The sequence below is a fragment of the Cyprinus carpio genome, chromosome A17 (assembly GCF_018340385.1).
Source record: "Cyprinus carpio isolate SPL01 chromosome A17, ASM1834038v1, whole genome shotgun sequence".
Taxonomy (NCBI): Eukaryota; Metazoa; Chordata; class Actinopteri; order Cypriniformes; family Cyprinidae; genus Cyprinus; species Cyprinus carpio.
Genome location: NC_056588.1, coordinates 4282503 through 4304842, shown reverse-complemented (window position 1 = coordinate 4304842; position 22340 = coordinate 4282503). Strand labels below are relative to the sequence as shown.

At 36.7% G+C, this 22340-nt stretch overlaps 1 protein-coding gene across 1 annotated transcript in view; it reads left to right on the top strand.

Moving 5' to 3' along the window:
• Nucleotides 1-22340, top strand: part of LOC109050327 (mirror-image polydactyly gene 1 protein-like) — a 73420-nt gene that overhangs the window by 21007 nt on the left and 30073 nt on the right. The window contains exons 4-10 of the mRNA XM_042773602.1: nt 692-771; nt 4475-4688; nt 9395-9533; nt 11934-12039; nt 14480-14609; nt 18059-18092; nt 20013-20183. Of these exons, the coding sequence (XP_042629536.1) occupies nt 692-771; nt 4475-4688; nt 9395-9533; nt 11934-12039; nt 14480-14609; nt 18059-18092; nt 20013-20183 (874 nt within the window). The remainder of the gene's footprint in view (nt 1-691; nt 772-4474; nt 4689-9394; nt 9534-11933; nt 12040-14479; nt 14610-18058; nt 18093-20012; nt 20184-22340) is intronic.

Here is a 22340-nt window from a genome sequence, read left to right as displayed (position 1 = left end):
ACTGAATTGGCTCACTTTATGATTTGAACTTGTACTTAAGTTATGACAAATTTATTGATTTAAACTTTTTGCAGTAGAATAGTTGTTTTTGTAGAGAACTACATCTTATATCATGAAATTTATCACTGAACAATTTAAATTTGAATTTTGTTTGTTAATTCTATATTTATAGCATGTTAAAGCAATATACACCTTTAAAATTTAAGTTGTTGATTTGTTTTTTAATTGTGTAAAGTGAAAGTACATATACTGAAATTATGAATTAGCTCAGTTTGCAATGTGTTTAAAGTACATTTTGGCTATATTTTCACATTTTTTGTGTTTAAAAGCAATATATTATTACAAATTTAGTAGTATTTTTATTTACACATGACACTGATTGTTGTGTTTGTTTTGCAGAAGAATATGAGTATATATGACTTTAAAAAGAGTTAACTCTGTCTCTTTGGGTCAGAACTCTTGTAGGTCTTTGATATTTGCTTTACTCAGCGCTTTGAAACAAAACATGCAGCTCCTTCAAAGCAGTGGCATTGATGTACAGTTTGTCAATATCCTGTACCTGTCTTCACCTGAGTGTGTCAGACAAAGTGCACTGCTGTTAGATATCGAAGGGGACAAGCAAAAATAGCATTGGTTTTATATTTTTGTTTTGCATATTTATACGTTTCACATCTATTTTTTATTTTTTCAGATCCTCTTTAGTTGAAACTACCTCAGCTACATCCCAGTGTCACAGTTTATCAAAAGCCCTGGAGGAGAAACTCATACAAGGTAATGAATTATAAATTAGTTTTACTGTGGCCATGATAATTGCAATCCAATCACAACAAATCATAGCGAAAACATATCTTATGAAAAAGTTAATTGTGTTATTTTACAGTTATAAGGCTCTTTTTTCTTGCCTTATTTGTTTACTATGTGCACTACAACCATTTCCATCTGCATTTCTGCCAGAATGTGTCTGTTTTTATGACTAAAGGCTTGTTTTACAAGCTTCCCGATGTATAAATGCTGTAAATAGTATATTAACAGCTATTTACATGTATTTATTTATTTATTCATTTATCTGCATATACATTTGTTTACACTATTCTATAATGCCGGGCTGCTATGTAATAACTTTACCCTAGGCCATAACGCTGTGGAAGAGCACTATTTAGATAGACTGGTTGGAATGACAATGAGAGATAAACAGAGTATTTACCAACCCTTCACCAGACGCTCCTGATATGCAAATTTATTCTGCCTCACTGCTCAAATATACATTTGGGCTGTTGGTGAAACACTTCAATCTTTTTGCAGGCGGTTAATCAGCCTGTGTTTGATTATTAGTGACAGACATTAGTAAGGTGGCACGAGACCGTTGGTAGCACGCATAGAGGAAAAATGGCAATAATGAAAATTGAATTTGAATTGGGGCAGCAAACAAGATGCAAAATTCAAATTTGCATTTAAGAAAGTAGAATTAACACGGTTCAAACAACACATTCACTATTTTTGAATTAGATTTTTAATTTCTGTTTTTTTTTTTTTTTCTCGGTTTAATAATTAATATTAGATATTTTAAAAATGTATTTATATTTATTTCATGTATTTAGATATTTAATACATATGATTTATTATTATATTTAATATTTTATTTTGTGGACCACTGTTGAAAAATACTTAATTACTCAAAATGCTTGCTTAAAAGTCTTAAAGTCAGGAAGTTATTGTGAACAAATGTAGGTCATTTCTTGTATAACTGTATTGAGTTTCTTCAAATTAAATTCATTAAATTCCCCTTCCTGTCATTCTAATTCAAATTCCAATTCAGTATCATGTGGTTTGTGGTCAATTCAAATTCACACTCATCATTTGAAAGGGAGACAATTCTTCAGTTCTGAATTTGCTCTTAATGTTGAGTCCTTTCTTACTTGGTTCCCATAGGAAATGGGCCTTTACTTTGCACGCTTTGATTAAAAGCCCTGCTCATCCCATTTGTTAGGGAAATAGCGCTTTAAACACACATTCTCAGGGGCAGTTACCTTTGTGAGAGACACCCGGAGTGGGAGATAAAATTAAAGAAGTAACCCAGGTTAGGGAACAATGTTTCCAAAAGTCGCATATTTGCAATGTGACAAAGGGCTTCTATAAGTGTGTTTGGCGTTATTATTCATGGTTTGAATTTGGTGTTTGCACGGGTGAGTCTTACGGGGAATACTAATAACTGTCTCCAGCAATCCTGAGAGCAGAGCCCTAGCAACAAAGCCATGAGGCAGACCTCCCTGATCTCGACTTCAAAACCTGACCTTTCGCTAAATAATTGTGGCGGCTAAGCTGGAGCTTTTTGGACATCGTGGTCGCAAGACTCGTGCATCACAACTCATTTATTAACGCCGAATGATTCCCCCTTTTTGATGCTTTTGATTTTAGCACTCTGTTGTTTGAGTTTTGCTCAATTTGAATTGCATTGATGTTGAACTGATTTATGTATATTTTATAATCTCAGGATGGCCAGGCGGCTTTTTTGTGTAGCACTTGACCTTGTACATGCACTTAGTGCTACTATCTGTTTAATTTGCTTGTAAATGTAAAAGCTGAAGTGTGTAATTTTTTTCCTGCTGTAAGGAAACCATTTGTAGGTTGATTCCACTGAAATGTGTAAACATTGTGGCTCTGTGGCGTTATCAAAACATTGCTCTGTTTGTTGAGCATCCCGACTAGCCCCACCCAGAAACACTCAACCAATGGTGTGAATTTGGGGGAGGGAGTATCTGTTTGGCTGACCAATGGCAGACAAATTTATGAAATCTGTTTAAAAGACATTGTTTTTACCTAGAAATTACACTTTACCTTTAAAATTAGTTTAAACACCCTCTGCTTCTCACAATTTCAACATTTTTTGAATCTTTCAAGTCTCGATCTTGATCAGTTTCGTAATCATAAATTTGCACTCGTTTAAAATGTCTCTGATTCAAGGGCTGTCGCTCTTTGGTTTTGATCACAAATGAACCGGGTTACATCCAGCTTTCGCAGAGTATCAAAGCACGTTTTCAGAAAGGCTGCCAGAGAGACAGGCCTCTGTGTTTGCCCCTCCGCCTGTATCTCTGGCCCTGAGCGCTACAGAAACATTGACAGAAGACCTCGTTTTCCCCCTCCTGCCAGTCACTCGGCACAGATCGCCACATTCCCTCATGAAAGACGGCCAGACCTAGTTTCCTTTTCAGAGAGCTGACGCAAACCAACCAACAGAGCTGCCTTTCAAACGGTCAGACTATAATCTCACAGCAGAAGAATGGAAGTCTTATATGTTATGGTTGCAACGTCTTTCTTTTAATTTAGTTCCTAAAGCTTTTTCTGGATGCTAAAATTATTTTTATTTAATATGCAGAGGCAGCTTTAGGATGGTTTCACTGAATAGTCTAAACAGTGTGGCGCTTTTGAAACATGCTCTATTTGTTTGAACATTCCAACATTGACTCAACCAATAGCATTAGTTTGGGGCGGGATTGTCTACATGGGCGACCGATAACAGACAGGGGAATGTTTGGAAAACCTGTTTGAAAACAGTAATTATTTTTTACTAGCTTGTTATAGTGGAGTATAAAAGAATCAAAATTGGGAAGGATTTGTTCACCCAAAAATAAATTCTGTATGATTTTCTTTCTTTCTTATGCCCTTTTCCTTATAATGAACGTCAATAGGAATCAGAGTCTGATGTAAAAATGACTAAAAGCTCCATAAAATCTTAATATCAAGTCATTTGTGTGAGTACAAGGCTGAAATTTAAGTCGTTTTTCAATGATAATCTTTTTCTAACTGCAGTTCTCAGAATTCACTCATGTTTGTGTCAAATACAGCAGGTAAAAAAATACGACACCAGATTTGAAGTAAATAATCCCAAATGTCATTTGTTCTCATGTGTCTCATAATTAATCACATTGTGCCAAATTTGAATATGATGATATTTCAGTCTTATAAATGAGATTTGAGAGCCATTGTAGTGGTGAAGAAGATTTCCAGTGAATTAAACTTATATTTTACTCTGTTCTTCACACAAAGCCATGGTACAATAATGGGAATAATTAGAGGTGCCCAAACTGTCTACAACGAAGGACAAAAACTTGATTGAGGCCCATTGAATGAAAATAAATATTGCATTATATTATATTAACTAAAAAAAAATCTAATTTACTTATATTCTCTAGATTTCAATGCAAAAAATAAAATAAAAAGATCACTTAGAAATGAAGATGTGTTTGACATTTTCCCACTCTCCTGTAATAGTGCATGTCTGGCCAAATCAATAGTCATCACAAGCCAACTTAGTGCAGTAGTCATATGGAGAACTATATTGGCTTTTTTGAAATTTTTGGAACATGATAGCACCGGGTGGTACTATAAAAGTGAAGCAATGAAGTGAAAGAAATAATTATTGCCCTTTCTATGTTATTGTGGCTCTTGCTGATTCATACGCATTTTTTTAATGCAGCATCTAAGACTCCCAAGCCCAGAGAAGGTTTGACGCTCAGACTCCCACCACCCCCGCCCGTGCCAGGCCCAGTTGCAGTTGACTTGAGAATCATGGAGGAGGAGAGATTGTCTCCACAGAGACCCGCAGCACAGCAAAAGCAGGATATTACCGAGACAGCCAGCAGTCCAGTCCACACACCTCAAGTCAGCAGGGCAGTGTCTGCCACACTCAGGTCAGGAGAACAGAGACTCACACACACGGACACACTCACTTACACTGAGTAATAACAATCCAATCCTGAAAAATTTAGTCTAATTTTAGTTTGCAGCTTTTTTAGCCTCAACCTTTGTGCTTTTGCTTTTACTTTTACGTTTCTTGATAGTGTTTTCTTTAGTTAGTTTTAGTTTTTCTGTTGACTGGAAACAGTTATCCTGTGTTCAGAATGGAATACTACCATACTGCATACTGTGCAATATAAGTAGTATACTGCATGCTATTTTATAAAAAAAAATTGTATGGAAATCAGTATATAATGATAAACAACGATAATGCTTTGTTGTTGTCATGTAATCTCACTACTTTAATACATTTACATGTAATCATTTAGCAGATGCTTTTATCCAAAGAGACTTACAAAAAAGATGTGTCTTTATATGTTTTTTGAAAATGACTAAAGATTCCGCTGCTGGAATTGAGATAGGCAAGTCGCTTCACCAGCTGGGAACAGTCCAAGAAAAGGTCACTGAGAGTGATTTTGTGCCTCTTTGGGATGGCAACACGAGGTGTCGTTCACTTGCAGAACACAAGCTTCTGGAGGGCGCATAAGTCTGAACTAGTGAGTTTTGGAATATTGGAGAAGAGCCAGTAGTTGTCTTGTAGGCAAACATCAGTACTAGAGCCCGACCGATATGGATTTTTGGGGGCCGATGCCGATGCCGATATTAACTTGAAAAGAGCCGATTTATAAGCCGATATTTTGATTTTGAAAATAAACTGGATATTAGACCCATTTCCTATAAACTACACTTACATAACATTCAATAGTAAAATATCTGCCTGTTCTATGTATGTGGGCTGTATAAACCATTTTCCAGAAGGGATTATGTTAAAAAAAGCCTTAGATTACAGTCTCAATGACTAAACAATTGCACATCAAAAGTATATATTTTTTAATGATCAAAAGAACACTGCATTAGAGGAATCTTTGCAGAAGTAGTCCCACACTTTGCTGCTACAGCGTTCACCTTTTTCAGCCATCTGTAGGGCAGAAAAGAGAGACAGAGAAAGAATAAGCATGTGTATTAATAATATCACCATGTATCATTACTCATGTCATCATTAGAATTATAATAATAATAAACAGGGATCTCCTACATAGGCAAAAATGAAAAATATAGAGAAATATATATATATATATATATATATATTATTTGTCAAGCAATAGGTATTACCTATTACCTACTTATATTTAACTATATTATTACAACATATTCCTGTTATGTCTGTACAGCTGCTTTGAAACAATCTGTAAAAAAAGAAGAAAAAAAAGCTCTTGTTCAGCTCACATTTATTTACATGTCCCCTCTGGTTTAATCATTTCTGACGCACCTACTGTAGTTACTGTAACTACACTATATTCGCTCTCACAGACACATTCACAACGGACCCGTATATCTTCTCCTCTTCTCTTTGTGCAGTCTGAATCAAAACATCGTCATGCGCTGGCGAACGTAAAGTTAGCCTACTGTTACCGGAAGATTACGGAATCAATTCGAAGTTGAATGGTTAACGTTAGTGTCATGAACACACCGCTGTCAATTTTGAGAAAGAACCACCTTCAAACAAGTTAATAGCAAGCATTTAAGGGGCCTGCTAAAAAGGAAGCTATGTTTGCGTTAGAATAACGTAACAGTTGTTGTTTTTTTTTCGAGGCACGCTGTACATAACTTCTAGTCATTGACTACACACGCCCCCCTGCCACAGTTACGCGGTCATTATGTGGGAAACACTTTAGATATATTTAGAATAAGTTAAACGCTAACGTTATAGTTTGACCTCTTATTAACGTTCGCGCTCTTCCACTGATAAACATGGTATTAGCTTTGTGGCTAATCTAATATAGCAATGCATTAGCGGCTGTAAGTGATGTTACAGAACATTTAGAAGTGATAATGATAGGACCGTTAGCTAGAACTACCACACTGTTTTCATATACAGTGTATGAACTAAATCTACAATCATTTCACATGACGAACGACAGACTCACCGTCAAAAGAGTACATCTCAGTGGCTCGGCTGATAGCTTTCTTCTGTAGTGGATTTCTGGCGCTGTTGTCAACTGGGGAGCTGCAGAGCTCCCTCTGGTGGGCAAACTATGCAACACTCATACATGAGTGAAGCATGAGACTGTTTTTTTATGTTTCATCGGCGGCCGTTATAAACGCCGATGCCGATTTAAATGCAATTAACTCATATCGGCCGATAATATCGGCCGGCCGATATATCGGTCGGGCTCTAATCAGTACCTTGCATTTGATGCAAGCAGCTATTGGCAGCCAGTGCAAACTGATGAAGAGAGGTGTGGCGTGGGCTTTCTATGGCTCGTTGAAGACCACTCTCGCTGCTGCATTCTGGATCAGTTGCAGAAGCTTGATAGTACATGCAGGAAGGCCCACCAAGAGAGCGTTACAATAGTCCAGTCTGGAGGGAACAAGAGCTTGGATAAGGAGTTGTGTGGCCTGCTCTGATAGGAAGGGTCTAATCTTTCTGATGTTGTATAAAGCAAATCTGCAGGTTGTAGTAATATGGTCTGTGAAGCATAACTGATCATCAATCACAACTCCAAGGTTTCTGGCTGTCCTGGAAGGAGTTGTGGTTGACAAACCTAACTTAGCTGAGACCACGAGCAGTTCTGTATTAGCAAGGTTGAGCTGAAGGTGATGGTCCTTCATCCACCCAGAAATGTCTGTCAGAAAGGCTGCAATGCGAACAGCTATTGTCGGATCACCTGGTTAGAATGAGAAGTAGAGTTGAGTGTCATCATCATAGCAGTAGGAAAAGTCACATTTCTGAATGACAGATCCTAAAGATGACATGTAGATGGAGAAGAGAAGTGGTCCAAGCACTGAGCCCTGAAGATCCCCAGTAGCAAGAAGTAGTGACTTAGAAACCTAGAAACCTCACCCCTCCAAGACACCCTGAAGGACCTAGGGAAGAAGAGAAAAGAAGGTTTTGAAAAGTGTGCGAGAGAGCAATTGTTAATTTTGTCGTGGTAGTATGTTGTTTTAGCAGTGGAGACATTTGCAGAGGAAAGGAAGAGAGGAGTGACTGATTGATGGTCAGATACAAACTAAGATCAGTAGAGTTTTTTGATTTGCGCCACTTCCTCTCTGCAGCCCTGAGCCTACAGCGATGTTCACTGAGAACATCGGACAGCCAGGGGCAGAGGGGGTGGTGTGCGCTGGACTGGATGAAAGGGGACAAAAGTTGTCTAAGCGAGATGTAAGAGTGGAGCAAAGACAGTCAGTAGCAGTGTTACTGTCCAGTGCTGAAAACTGAAAGAGCGGAGGAAGTGAGGATGAAACCGGATAGGCGAAAGGGAGAGAGAGAGCGTAGGTTACCCCAAAAGGTGACCTGCAGAGGAGTGTGTGCATTGGAGTAACTTAACATGTTGTCAGTGGAACAGTAGGGTGTGTAGTTAAGGTCCATTTGGTTACCTGATTTGTGAGTAGCCATAGTAGACACTCGCTTGAGGTCAAATGAGGCAAGCAGATTGTCAGCAGCCTGGGATTTTTAAGGGTGGATGTTGAAGTCACTGAGCAGTACCAGAGGAGTACCGTCCTCAGGGAAGTTTGAGAGTAACACATCCAACTCCTCCAAGAAGTTATCCAGTTGACCTGGGGGATGATAAACATCTACAAAGTGGATTTTAACAGGGTGGATAATAGTAATTGTGTGTGATTCAAATGAACTGTTGTCAGTAAGAAATGGTAAAGGATCAAATTTCCATTCATTTGAGATAAGTAGAACAGTACCTCCACCACTCCCAATCGGGCGAGGGGTGTGGGAAAAAGTAAAATTAGTGGAGAGGGCTGCAGGAGTGGCAGTGTCCTCAGGTTTGATCCAAGTCTCAGTTAGGGCCATGAGGTTGAGACTTGAATGAGTGGCAATAGTTGAAATAAAGTCTGCTTTATATACAGCAGACTGGCAGTTCCAGAGACTATTAGTAGTAATAGTAGAGATTTGAAAGCACATTGTTAATACAATTGACTAAAACTAGTTGTTTAATTCTAATAATAAATAATTATAACAAACAAATGGAGTATATGTTATAATATATATGTTATAATGGTGTATACAATGTTATACCACACAAATGTAGTAGGTCATCCAACTCTTCTGTGTGTAGGAAAATGTGCATACTGTGCAAAGTATTCATATTGCATACTAATTTCTTTAAAAAAAATAGTAGATAGTGTGCCATTGGAAATGTATGCAACAGTTATTTAGTTTCATCTGTCTTGAGTACTATCGAGAAGGCCTTTATAGAATATGAATATAGCAGTAATATTCACTTTTAGCATGGTTGTCCATTGTAAGATGATTTTAATTATATCGCAGCGCGAATCTATAAATATAGATTCCAATGCATTTTCTTTGCCTCCTTAATAATAACTGAATCGAATTCCTAGCTACAAGAGGGAAGTAATTTACTGTGCAATACAGTGCAGTAATACTTTAATATTAACTTAAAGGTCAACTGTAGGATTTGACTAATATCTCAAAGTAAATAAGTCACAGTAATATTCTTGAAAGTGGGAGACCACATCCCTTGTGTATTTGATAATTGCATGTCAAAATGTGAATGATTCATTTTTTGTTGCCCGTTTGGGAGTTTAATAAAAGAGTACTTCTAATGAACTTTTGTCTTTTCTGAAGGCATGCTCATGCTCACGAGGACCAGGGAAATTTCAAAGTTATCAGCGACTCCAAAAAGCAAGTCCCAGTTCTGGATAAAGAGAAAAACATTGCTTTTCTCCTGAAGGAGCTGGATTCCCTTAGAGACCTCAATAAGAAGGTGAATTCACATGTTAAAAAGTTCATCAAGTCAGTCATTCTGTTCCTGATAGACCTTAATAAGGTTAGACGCCATATTGAACTTAACACAAACTTAAAACCAGGCCGTGAGGGATAGACTTACAGTCTTGTTCTGGATTCTGTAATTTTCACAACTCACAATTTACAAAACTGTTTTATGGAGTTTTTGTCTAGTCAAAGTTTTTTCAGAAAGATGTTTTGTTAGATGAACAATCAGTACAATCCATTGAGTGCACTGTACTTCTATCCCTCACAGCCTTGTTCCTGTTGAAAATTTAAACATGGCACTACCCTGACTAAGGTTTATTAGTCCTTCAACTCTGCCTACATTTGTACTTGTTGATTGATTTCTTTTGGAATCTGCTCATCCAGTCAGAGACTAGACTAGCTTTCTTTTTGAAATGTAAGTGGTCTTGTGCTGCATTAGTTTTCAACACTCTAAAAGTTTCAACATATTTCATTTGTTGTTTTGCTGCATTCATTTAACCTAAAAGTTACAACAGCCACATAGACTTAAAGATTCTAAATTCCAGGTCAGACAGGATTGTGCGATTCGTTTATTTCCTTTTCATTACATGAACACAGATACACGTCATAACTCAATTTGCTAAAATTATTTCATATGTGCCTTTCCTAGCAGCTCTGCTTAAGTTAGCAAACACTCAATCTGTCATCTTACTATCTAATGGCACTAGTGTCCTTTATACTCTAACCATACATCCCATATTAACTAACTTTAGGTAGGTAGCATTGTAAAAAGTCATCACTATACATCAGGTGGTCAGGAAGGGACTGAAATTTATGAGGGCAGAAGAAGTTGTTGACCTCTAGTAAACTGCATTGCATTCTGCTTTATATATTCTTGCTACATCACTGTTCTTTCAGGACATAGAAGTAGAGCCTTAAAAGTGTGTAAGTCAGTGTATGTGGCATATCTGCCACATCTGGAGACATGTCACTTGAGGGGTCAGAGAGGGGGGGGGGGGGGGGGGGGGGGGGGGGGGGGGGGGTTGACTGTAATTGGGGGTTGTCCCCGTAATTTGCAAGTAGTTGTGCAAGTAGTTGTGACTCCTGACAGAAGGGCAGGGACATGTCCCAAGTGTGTGTTTTTGCTGGCAGTGATCTGAGAGAGCCCTTTGAGGACTCTGGCCCAACCTCGTCATGTTTACAAAGACTGGGAGGACAAAAACAGACGGGATAAAAATATTTAAGACAGGAGGTTAAATCTATCATTGAGAGGCTCGTAAAATATCACTCGCCAATCCAGATTTACATCCAAGACATGACAGTTCCTCTTTTTTTTTTTTTTTTTTGTAAGTCTTGAATTATATGATGTAGTGGTGCAAATACAAAAGCTTGACGCAGTCGTTATAAAGTTGTGGTTGGCTGATATGAGTTAGGGTTTCATTGAAAGTGTGCCCAACAGATGCCAATATATGATATTCAGGTCATAATTCACCTAAAAACTTTATTTTCAGCTTTAAAAAAAAAACCTATTTATTTTAGAACTGTTACAATTATTTACTTGGCGTGTTTTAATTTTTTTTTTTTAATTTATTTTTTTTTATTCAGCAAGGACACATGAAATTGATCAAAAGTGACAGTAAAACATTGCTACAAAATTGTTACAAACGATTTCTATTTCAAACAGTTCTGTTCTTTTGAACTTTCTATTAATTGAAGAATTCTGAAAAAATGTGTAAGTTTCCACAAAAATATTAAAGGGATACTCCACCCCAAAATTTAAATTTTGTCATTAATCACATACCCCCATGTCGTTCCAAACCCGTAAAAGCTTAGTTCGTCTTCGGAACACAATTTAAGATATTTTGGATAAAAACTGGGAGGCTTGTGACTGTCCCATAGACTGCCAAGTAAGTTATACTGTCGAGGTCCAGAAGGTGACAGTTAAGAGGTTAAGCAGCACAACTGGTTTAAACATTGATAATAATAAGAAATGCTTCTGGAGTGGCAAATCAGCATATTAGAATGATTTCTGAAAGATCATGTGACACTGAAGACAGGAGTGATAATGCTGAAAATGCAGCTTTGCATCACAGAAATAAATTACATTTTAAAATTTAGTCAAAAAGAAAACATTTTAAATTGTAATATTTTATTACAAACATTTTTACTGTATTTTTAATTCAGCCTTCGTAAGCATAAGAAACTTCTTTCAAAAACATAAAAAAGCTTTTGAAAAGTAGTGTTTCATCCAATTTTATTATTAATTTACAGTTTTTGGTAGAATGTTGAAGTGACACAAACGAAACAAAAAAAACTGTGTTTATCTACCAAGCAGGTATGTTGTTTATTTCTTTATTTTGTTGACCTCATAAACTCAGTTATAAAGTTATGCTTATGTCTTATGTGTCTGCAGCTCCAGGACAGGTTGGCGCTGAAGGAGAAAGAGTTGGAAACCAAGCTGCTGGACTCTCAGCTACAGGAGGCTGAGCAGGAGGTGCGTGCCAGTGAGAGAGCAGCAGGTAGGACACATGGGTGAAGAAATGAATATAAATGGTTGGAAAGAATCAAGATTAAGTAGACTCATTTAATATGGCAGGATTTACCTTTTTTGTGTGTTTAATGTGAGGTGTGACATTGCATAGATCTCTAAATGCAAATGTCTGATCTTCCAACACAGCTGAAGAATAAACACTTTTAATTAATTAGTTAGTACATGTCAGCAGAACCCGAGAAAAGCACACTTTGACATTTGTAAACATAAACCAGTATGTCTAACATAAAGCGCCCTCATCAGAAGTGATCATTCCTCTCTGTAACTGATTATTTTGTCAATGAAATCTACATGCTCCTCACCTTTGCTGAACAAATATTTAAATTTAGCCAATATTCACTTTTCATTTGATCTTAACTTGCTAAAAAGCACCACCTCAGAGTTTGTTAATTAAACGGAAATATGTGACACGTGACATATATGACACACAATTAGGCAGTCAAATTGTTCCTTTAATAAGGTGATGATAATGCATGTATTCACCGCCATCATTTCAATATGATTTGTATGGTTCGGGTTGGAGAAGTTTAATCAGCAAATTCCAGCAATATTGATTTGCTTTGTGAACTTTGTAGTGGCTTAGTGTGGGAATGACTGTTTATCGTAACATGCAGGAAAGAACTGATGTGAGTGATTGATAACTGTGCTGCTTTCGGTGGGATTAAAGACGGTGCCAAGGACTGTTTGGTAATGGCAAAATCCTGTGGATTTTACCAAACCGTCTGCTTGATTTTTGAGTTTGGTGCAGGTCAGGTTGGGTGCGTGAATCCAAATCAGTGCATGCTTGATCAAAACTCTCTTAGCTGGAGACTGCTTGTTTGTTTATTTTGTGTCCATTCAAGCATTTCTTCATACCTTCTTTGTTTGTTTGTCTGTTATTTTGTTCATTCATGTGTCCTTTGTCCATTTTAATTCATTAATTCCTCTATTTCTTGATGTGGCCTTGGACTGTAATAATGCTTTGCAAATTGGATCATGGATCATTTCATTTGTTAGTTCATTATCATTTGCTATTCATTCATTCATTCATTCATTCATTCATTCATTCATTCATTCATTCATTCATGTTTGATTGTTTGTTCATTTGTTCAGTCAGTCATTTTTATTTGCTAGCAGCGTTTGTGTGTTGTAAGGTTTTAGAAATTGGTTCAAAGATAATTTAGCTTCTTGGTTCATCTGTTTGTTTATTTATTTATTGGTTCATTTTTTTTCTCCGTTCATTCAGTTGTTTGTTTGTTTGTTTGTTTGTTTGCATGTTTGTTCAGTCAGTAATATTTGCTAGCAGCCTTTGTGTGTAATAATGAATTGGAAATTGACTTCCATTATTTCATTTTTCATTTTATTTATATTATTTGTTCAATTGATAATTAATTTCTTTTTGTTTGTTTGTTTGGTCAGTCAGAAATGTATATTTGCTAGTGTTTTTGTTCATAGTTATGCTTTGGAAATTGGCTCATGGTTTATTTTTTGTTTGTTTTTACTTGTTAGTTTGTTCATTTATTTATTTGTTCATTTATTCTTTTGTGTTTGTTTGTTCATTCGTTCAGTCATATATGTTTGCTAGCAGTCAATATCGCTTTGCCATAGGCCTTTTCATTCCTTCATTCATTCATTCATTTAGTCATCATTTGGTTGTGTGTTTGTGGATTTATTTATTCATTCATTCAGTAATATATATTTGATGGCAGCCTTTGTCTCAAGTATTGCTTGGAGATTCTTGGAGATTCGTCAGTATGCCCTTGGACCCATTCATCATTTGTTTGTTCATTTGCTTGTTTGTTCGTTCATTAGTTGATTCATTCACTAGAGGCCTTCATTTCCAATATTTTTTTGGAAATGCGTACATCAGCATGCCTGTGGACCTTCTGAGGCCTGTAGGTCAAACACAGTCATGTTTGTCCTCCTATATGAGTATATCCTTCTGATGGTTTCTGACATTCATGAGCCTGGTGTAATTGCTTTCTGTTTCCCGTACAATGTTGATAAACCAGAGTGTTTCCATGCTGAAATTTCATAAATAAAATGTCTCCAAGTCTCCAAGAGCCTGGAACTCTGACTTCAGGGTGTTGCTGCTGTTTTTATTGCTCTGGGTGGTTGTGCACACACACACACACACACACACACACACACACACACACACACACACACACACACACACACACACACACACACACACACGCACACCTCCCCAGGGGAAACTGTCTTCTCAAAATAAGGCTCACTTAGAGTTATTAATACTTATGCCATAGTGTTTCAACTGCAATAACCTCTTTCCCGAGGAGCTTAGCCTTGTTATTGTGCAGCTGGAGCTCTGGAGTGCAATACCAGAATAATAACCCCACTCTCTCTCTCTCTCTCTCTCTCTCTCTCTCTCTCTCTCTCTCTCTCTCTCTCTCTCTCTCTCTCAGCGTTAGTTGAGGAAATCTATAAGGCTCAGAGGGAGAGAGACCAGGCTGTGATGGCCAGACTGCGTCTGGCTAACGAGGAGAGGGATGAAGCTTTACTTCGGGCAAAGAAGCTTCAGGAGGCGACGCTGGAGTATGTGCCATTCAAAACTCTTCCAAAAAAGAGCATTAGTTCAGCCTGTTCAACTACATGCTGCTCTATTAATTTCTATTCTCTCAAAGGAGCTCCTCACAAAATGAAAATCAATAATCTGTCTATCAAGTTGTGCCATAATACTCAAATTAGGCTGATGATTGTCTGTTTAATGATACTCATTGGGCCTTGTTTATAAAACAGGAGCCGAATGAATTGCTGTGTAAGTCGTTTGTATAAAGAGTCTTATGTAAACTGCCACGTTGACAGAATGGTTTTACGAATGATTTACACAGACACATTATTTTAAATTGTTGTAAATGAGGCCCATTGTTTGTTGAAGCCCTGGCTTAGTGGTCTAGACATATTGAGCTTTGGTGCTGATTACGGCTGGGTGATGCAGTTGCATTATTCCCGATATATCTCCATATATACACTACTGTTCCAAAATTTGGGGTCAGTAAGAAGAATTTAATACATTATTTAGCAGATATATATTAAATTGACAGTAAAGGCTTTACTCAGCCTTGGTGAGCTCAAGATATGTCTTTCAAAAAACAAACTTTTGAATGGATATGTAAAAACATTTATGAATTTGGCAGACACTTTTATCGAAAGCAACTTACATTGTGTGCAATTTATCAGTTCATGCTTTATAGTTTAAAAAACGTATTTGAATGGTATTGCAACATTTTTTTACCAGTTCACTGAAACCAATACTGTAGTTTAAAAGACTTATTGAAAATAAATATTTAAGTCACTATTAAAATATCTGTAGCTTTCTTAATGACCCAAGAAGCAATCTTTAAGAAGTTTGATGGCTGTGAAAATTTTGCTATATTTTATATTGCCAAAAAGAAATTTTGAATATTGAAGATATTGAATATTTGCAATATATTCAATATGTTACCCAGCCCTATTGCTCTTACAGTCAGTAGAGTTTGATAAATCTCTACGCATCTCATTTCTCTTCTCATTTTTTTGTCTGTTGTACCTATTAATAGAAGTAGTAAAAAGGGTTTGGTGACATTATAATATTTCTGATAAACATCTTCTTTAATGTCTTCTTTTAACTCATCGTTGATAAATGGATAACTCAGAAGCTTATTTTATGGTCCAAATGCTTTTGTGTTGTGATAAATGAAGTGATAAACTTCCAAGAGCCATTAAAGTTTCTCAGCGTTTTTTAAAGACGGTGGATTTAAAGGTTTGAGAAGCATGCCAGGCATGTGGCTTTACTCATCGTTGCAATGGGAAGCATCTTTATTCTTCCTGCTTGAGGACAAGCTGAATGAAGGGTTTGAGGGGAAATCTAATATCGACTGGTTTGGAAATATTTCAGAGGAGTGTGACATTTTTAAGAGTCCCCTCATCCTAGTACTGGGTTGTCAGTCAGAAATTCCACGCTATAGGAAATCAATCCCGTTCTTTAGACCTGTGGATATTTACCACCCCACCTGCTGGGTCCTAATTAATATGATCTTCTTCCTTGTATGTTTAACTGCTCATAACTGGTGCTGTTGTTTGATGATGGGCCTTTCAAAACGAATATTGCCCTGTGTCCTCCAGGGGATGGAAGCATTTATATCCTGTTTAGCACTGGTTGTGGTTTTAAAAAGTGTCAACATATATGAGTATGCAACAACTAGTATATTTTTTTTAAATTTACAGATGAGTTTACACTCTTCTTTATTGCTTGACGTCCTTTTCCAGAGGTATTCATATAACCTTACACCCTGTTTAATATTTCAGTCGGCCTCATGATTTATTGATAGTTACTCAAGTCGCTCAAACGAACCGCAATTATCGAGAGGCATGAAATGCATTTTCTGGCTGCCCAATGAGCGCAAGATCTCGTCAAAATCTAATTATAAAATCGCGAACCTCTTATAGCTGTGTTAAAGGGCTCCATTCTGGCCCCTCTCTCAAAAAAATTATAATTGATAGCCAAGTGGAATCCCATTATCTTTGAGGGAATATGGACGCATGTGTTCTAAGCCCTTATTTTCGGAGGTCACTCTTGGGTCCATTGTGTGAATGAGTATGTACCTTTATAATGGATGGAGATCCATGTAATGCCTTTGTAAATCAGTGGAGAGGTTGTTGTTTTTTCTGCCTGGTGGCTGATGGAGGAATTCGATTTGCTCTTAAAGGAGCATCATGCTGGTGGGGTCTGTAAAAGTAGGCAGGGCGAGTTTCTGCAGTTCACCTGCTGTTGTTTCTCACTGAAACCAGTGAAACTGTGGCAGCACAAATATAATGTGGAGAGCTTATATTTTGTATCTACAATACCGTTCCAAAGTTTGGGGTATGTTTTCTTTTCATAAAGAAGTTAATCTAAGCAGGGATGCATTCAATTGATCAAAAGTGACAGTAAAGACATTTATAATGTCACAAAAGATTTCTATAGCAAATAAATTCTTTTAAACTTTCTATTCATCAAAGAATCCTGAAAAAAATGTCGGGATTTTAGAATGATTTCTGAAGGATCATGTGACACTGAAGACTGGAGTAATAAAGCTGAAAATTCAGCTTTGCATCGCAGGAATAAATTATATTTTAAAAAATATTTAAATAGAAAACTGTTCTTTTAAATTGTAAAAATATTTCACCGTGTTACTGTTTTTACTATATTTTTAATCAAATAAATGCAGACTTTGTGAGCATTAAAAGAAACAGTAAATCAAAATATAATATAATACAATAAAAATATTTAGATTTTTTTTTATATAATTTTAAATTATGTTTGAAATATTAGACTTGTTTTAAACAGTAATTTAAATATTTTTTATTCATTTTACATGATCATCATTTTGTTTTAATTTTTTTTACCATACAGCTTTATGTTTACTTGCAGTTTTTTCTTCTTCTTGGATTCTTGAACCCCACTGTATATGTTTCATACATTTATTGCAAAACCTAAAGCTTTAAGTTGTCATGCCTTTTATCTATATTAGCTAAGAGCAAGTCTTTGTGACTGTGCATTTGTTAATAAGGTCCATATGAAAAACCTTCAAAATCATAAATATTTCCAACAGTGTGTGACCTGTGTGTCTCCAGGCATTTGGCTCCATAATTACTGTTGTCTTTGCCTTTATAAAGATGCTCATGGCAGGTGTGGCACAAAAGGTTCAGGCCTAATCTGCCTCTCCATTCCACCACACATATGAACAATTGATCCCAATAGTCATATAAAGTAGTAAACATTAATAACTTAACAATTTGCTGTCAGTTCTGAGCAGAATGGGCATTACGGTGGAATAACAGCACTTTTAATATATCTGAGTGTGTCTTCTGCTTTCATACCAAAGCCCACAGAATGCAATTACTGGATTTGGGAAGTGATCTCATTTTGCAGAGTGACATAAAGGAAACTCAAGGAAGCTCACTACATTTCATTTCTCTATTTCTCTCTCTCACACATTTTTTTTCTCTCCATCTCTCTCCAGGCTGGAGAATATTAAACCTGAAGAAAGTGATGTGGTAAGCCTTCCTCACTGGAGAATTTCATCTCTGATTGTTCTGTGTACCCTTTTTGTCCGACTGTCATAAATGAAAACACAGCCTCAGGAAAGGCTTGTTTTGATGCTTATTCTGATGAAAGATTTGGTCATTTCTTTGTGCATCTATTGCGCATGTACATAAATGATACCTTAAATCATGTAGCTATTTGATGAGCAGCTTTTGAACTATGCCTCTATTGACAGTGGTTTGCTAATAATTGATTGACATAATGTCTCAAGTTGCAGTTTCTTTCATCAAAAATAGCAAATAAGTGGTTATTGGCATCTATGTTTCTGGTACAAAAGTAGTGAGATGCTAAAATGTTGCAGTAGTTACCAGTATGCCATCATTACAAATTCAGGAGAAATTCCAACTGCATTTAACCGTATAAAGCCTTCTGTATCATCATATTTGATGCATAATTATTATTATTTGTACATCTCTCAATCATCATTGTACTGTATTGCATACAGAGCTTTGGCCATTTAACTAAGCATTGAAATATCATTTTATTCTGTTAGATCGGGTCTGTGATGATTTTAAAAAGTAGTAATAAGAGTTTATTGAACAATCTTAGTTGCATATGTCTCAGTGTTCAAACTTCGTCTGACCAGCACTAATTCAACATGTACTTTTATACCAAAACTGCTTCACGGCAACATCCCATAAACCTTGGGTTTCCATAAACATTCCCTCTTATCCATCTCTTATTCATACAGACAAAACAGTTCATGAAACCTCCCAAGCATGAGATTGAACAACATTGAAAATGCATAGGCTAGGGAAAATTAGTAAGAAATATAAAATATAAAAACATAATAAATTAATAAACATAATAAATGAATAAACAATAGAAATATTTAAATAATATAATGATAAAAATAATAAATTAATAAATCATACAAATGACTAATGATTATAAAATGATTATGTTAATAAATAATTATGAATTAATATATATATATATATATATATATATATATATATATATATATATATATATATATATAATATATAATATATATAATATATATACAAATTAAAACACAACATACAATTTGCATGTGAGGATCTAAGGATCCTTCAACCCTTTGGGCCTCTGAATAAAATTAAGGTGTGGCAATGTCAATGTCAGAACAATTATCCAAGATGTAGATGAGTTTATTTTAAAGGAATAGTTCACCCAAAAATTCAAATTTGCTGAAAATGTACTCACCCTCAGGCCATCCAAGATGTAGATGAGTTTATTTCTTCATGGGAAGAGATTTACACAGCAGTTGCAACATCACTTGCTCACCAGTGGATGGTCTGCAGTAAATGGGTGCCGTCAAAAAACAAGTAATCCACACCACTCCAGTCTAACTCTTAATGCCTTGTGAAGTGAAAAGCTGCATGTTTGTTAGAAAAAAATCCATAATTAAGGCATTTTAGCTTTTGGCCAAAATGCCAGTCCATAATCCATAATAATGCTTCCTCCAGTGAAAAAGTCAATCCCCTGTTGTCCTCTCACATCAAAATCCACCCACATATTTGTTAAGAACTGTTTTGGACTGTTTGTAAGCAGTGCTTGGTCTGTGCATATTTCTCTCCTGATTCAGACGAGACAACTTTTTCACTGTAGAAATTGCATGGATAGAGAACTCATATTTTAAGCAATGGTTTGAATTTAAAAACATCTCATTCACTGCAGAGCATCCTTTGGTGAGCAAACAATGTAATGCTAAATTCCTCCAAATCTGTTCTGATGAAGAAACTCATTTCTCTTTGTGGGTAAATTGTCAGTAAATTGTCATCTTTGTGTGAACTATTCCTTTAATATGTGTTTAACAGATATTTGAAATGGCATTTAACATTTTGTGCCTGATATGAGTTGTGATGCCATTTGTGTGTTTTGGTCAGGACCTGGAGGAGTTGTTGAACAGGGTTAACAGCGCAGACTCTGCCCTCGCTATTGAGCAGAGCGGGGCGGCCATCATCGAACAGATCCAGAGGGCCAGAGAGCGTCGCTCCCAGATCACATCAGAGGAGATGAAAGCCGTCATAGAGGAGAGAGACGCTGCTTTAACCAGGGTACAAACCGCTCTCTTGGCTAAGGGTCAATCCTAACACACACCAGCCCTAAACACTCAACTCACAGTAGTTGTGTACCAAGCCAGAAACCTTTACACTATAGGAAAAAAAAATCAAATACGACTCTCTAAATATTGACTATCTCTCCTCCTGCGTTTTGACTCCTCTGCAAGATGACTTTGATTATTGGTCTATTAAAGCACATACATCTATGTTTATTCACAGATCCTGCACTGATTTAAGAATCAACACACCAGCTATCTAATTCACATGTAGGGACAAATATTGCTGCATAACCTCAAATATTTGGTATATCGTTCCTACACACATAATTCAATCAAATGAAAACAAACAAGCAGGTAGCTAAATATTGACATCCAGATATTCAGCTTCATCACAGAGTTCAAGTATGGGGCAGTGGATGTATTTGCTGGGATTTCTTTGTTGATAAATGCTGCCCACGTTTCATAATCGGTGTTATTTAATGTGGTTGATTTTATTATTTGGACACAGAATTGTATCTGACAGTCATTCATGGTAGTGTGTGTTGTAACTTTTATCAGGTGTGATGGTACAGGTTATCGAGACCTTTCTGACTTTTTGGTTTCCAGACTTGTGACACTCAGTATTTTAGATGGATAATTTACTGTAATCAATATTAAATGAGGTGTTGTTTATTAGATAAGAGTGATGCAATACAATACAAAAACATTTTAGAAATAAAATCCTGCAACAATGCATAGTGTGGATAAACAGTTAAAAAGGAAACTCTTCATTTGATGGTAAATTCATCTGTGTTGGTGGTTGCCAGGTATAACGTGCTCTAATATTTATTTGGTTGGATTCGCAGGAATATTTTTGATTGGAATGATTTCCATCTTCTTTGTGGGGACCTGCTTTGGTCCTTAAAAGCCCAGTGACTTAAGAAACATAGTTGCTTGTTTCTGGAACATATACATCAGAGCTGGAAAAACTCAAACTTTTAATTATAGAGTAACCAGACCACCTCTCTGGCTTATTTCTGCCTTCACTGCAGAGCTTAAGATTTTATTGCCATAATTTGTGTCATAATATGTCTAAATAATATGTTTAAAGAATTTAAAAAGACTTGTTTTATTTTAAAAAAAAAATAAAATTAGGGACACCAAAAAGTATTGTGAAAAAAAAATGTTTTAATTGAGACCTTATGGTTAGTTTTTGCTCTGTTCATAGTGTAAATGTATCACTCAGAGTCTTCCGATTGACTGAGTCCTTTATTGGAGGTAGGCCACATTCATAAAAGAAATCCTGTTGTGCACACAGATTCAGCTGGAAAGCCAGTGTCAGCTCAACCATGACAACCTGTGTCAACCTCTCTGATATGAACAGAAGGCCAGGTGTCAATCTTCTAACTCCGCCCAAAACCCACCAGCACATCACTGCCAAATGCTGCCCTGCTTTTTCATTGGGGCCAAAAACCTGAATCTGTGGGGCAATTTCAGAAGTAAGTTGCAAACCACATGCCAAATCCCTCAGAGACAGGAATGGGTCCTCTCTCTATCCTCAAGGATTTCTCCCTCCCCTGCCGTTCCTCCCATCTCTCTCCTCATCTCGTAGGGATTAGAGCCCGGCTGCAGGCAGAGGGCCTCCACATCCCTTTGGCCTGCCGGAATATGAAAAGCTGGATAAGTGCTGGAGGAAATAAATCTTATTCTCACTTCCATCCTCTCCTCACAGTTAACGTGGCGAATAAGATCCGCTTCGTTATGTCCCTGCGCCGGGAGCTTATTGAATTTCTTTTGATCTTGATAGAGTGCTGATGTTAAAGTGAGAGAGGAAATGAAGTCGCATCTCGTGGTGAATTAAGGTTGTCTTGAGATATTCTGCTGATTTTTTTTTTTACGCTCGTTGAACATGTCACGTGGTTCAGACCTCTTATTCATGTTGTTGTGCTGTTTAATATGGGTGAAAAAAGTTAAAATAGATTAATATGTCTGTTCCTACGCCGCATTTCGCCCCAACTGCAGCTATTTTTGGTGCGCTAACGGTCTTTTGCGTCACCGCAGAGGTGCATTCTGATTAAAATACTTTCCCTCTAAAAGACATCTGCTGCCCGAGAACCATAACTCAGGCTGACACTAAAGAGGAGCTGGGTGTTTTGTCTGGACGGCGGTGGTA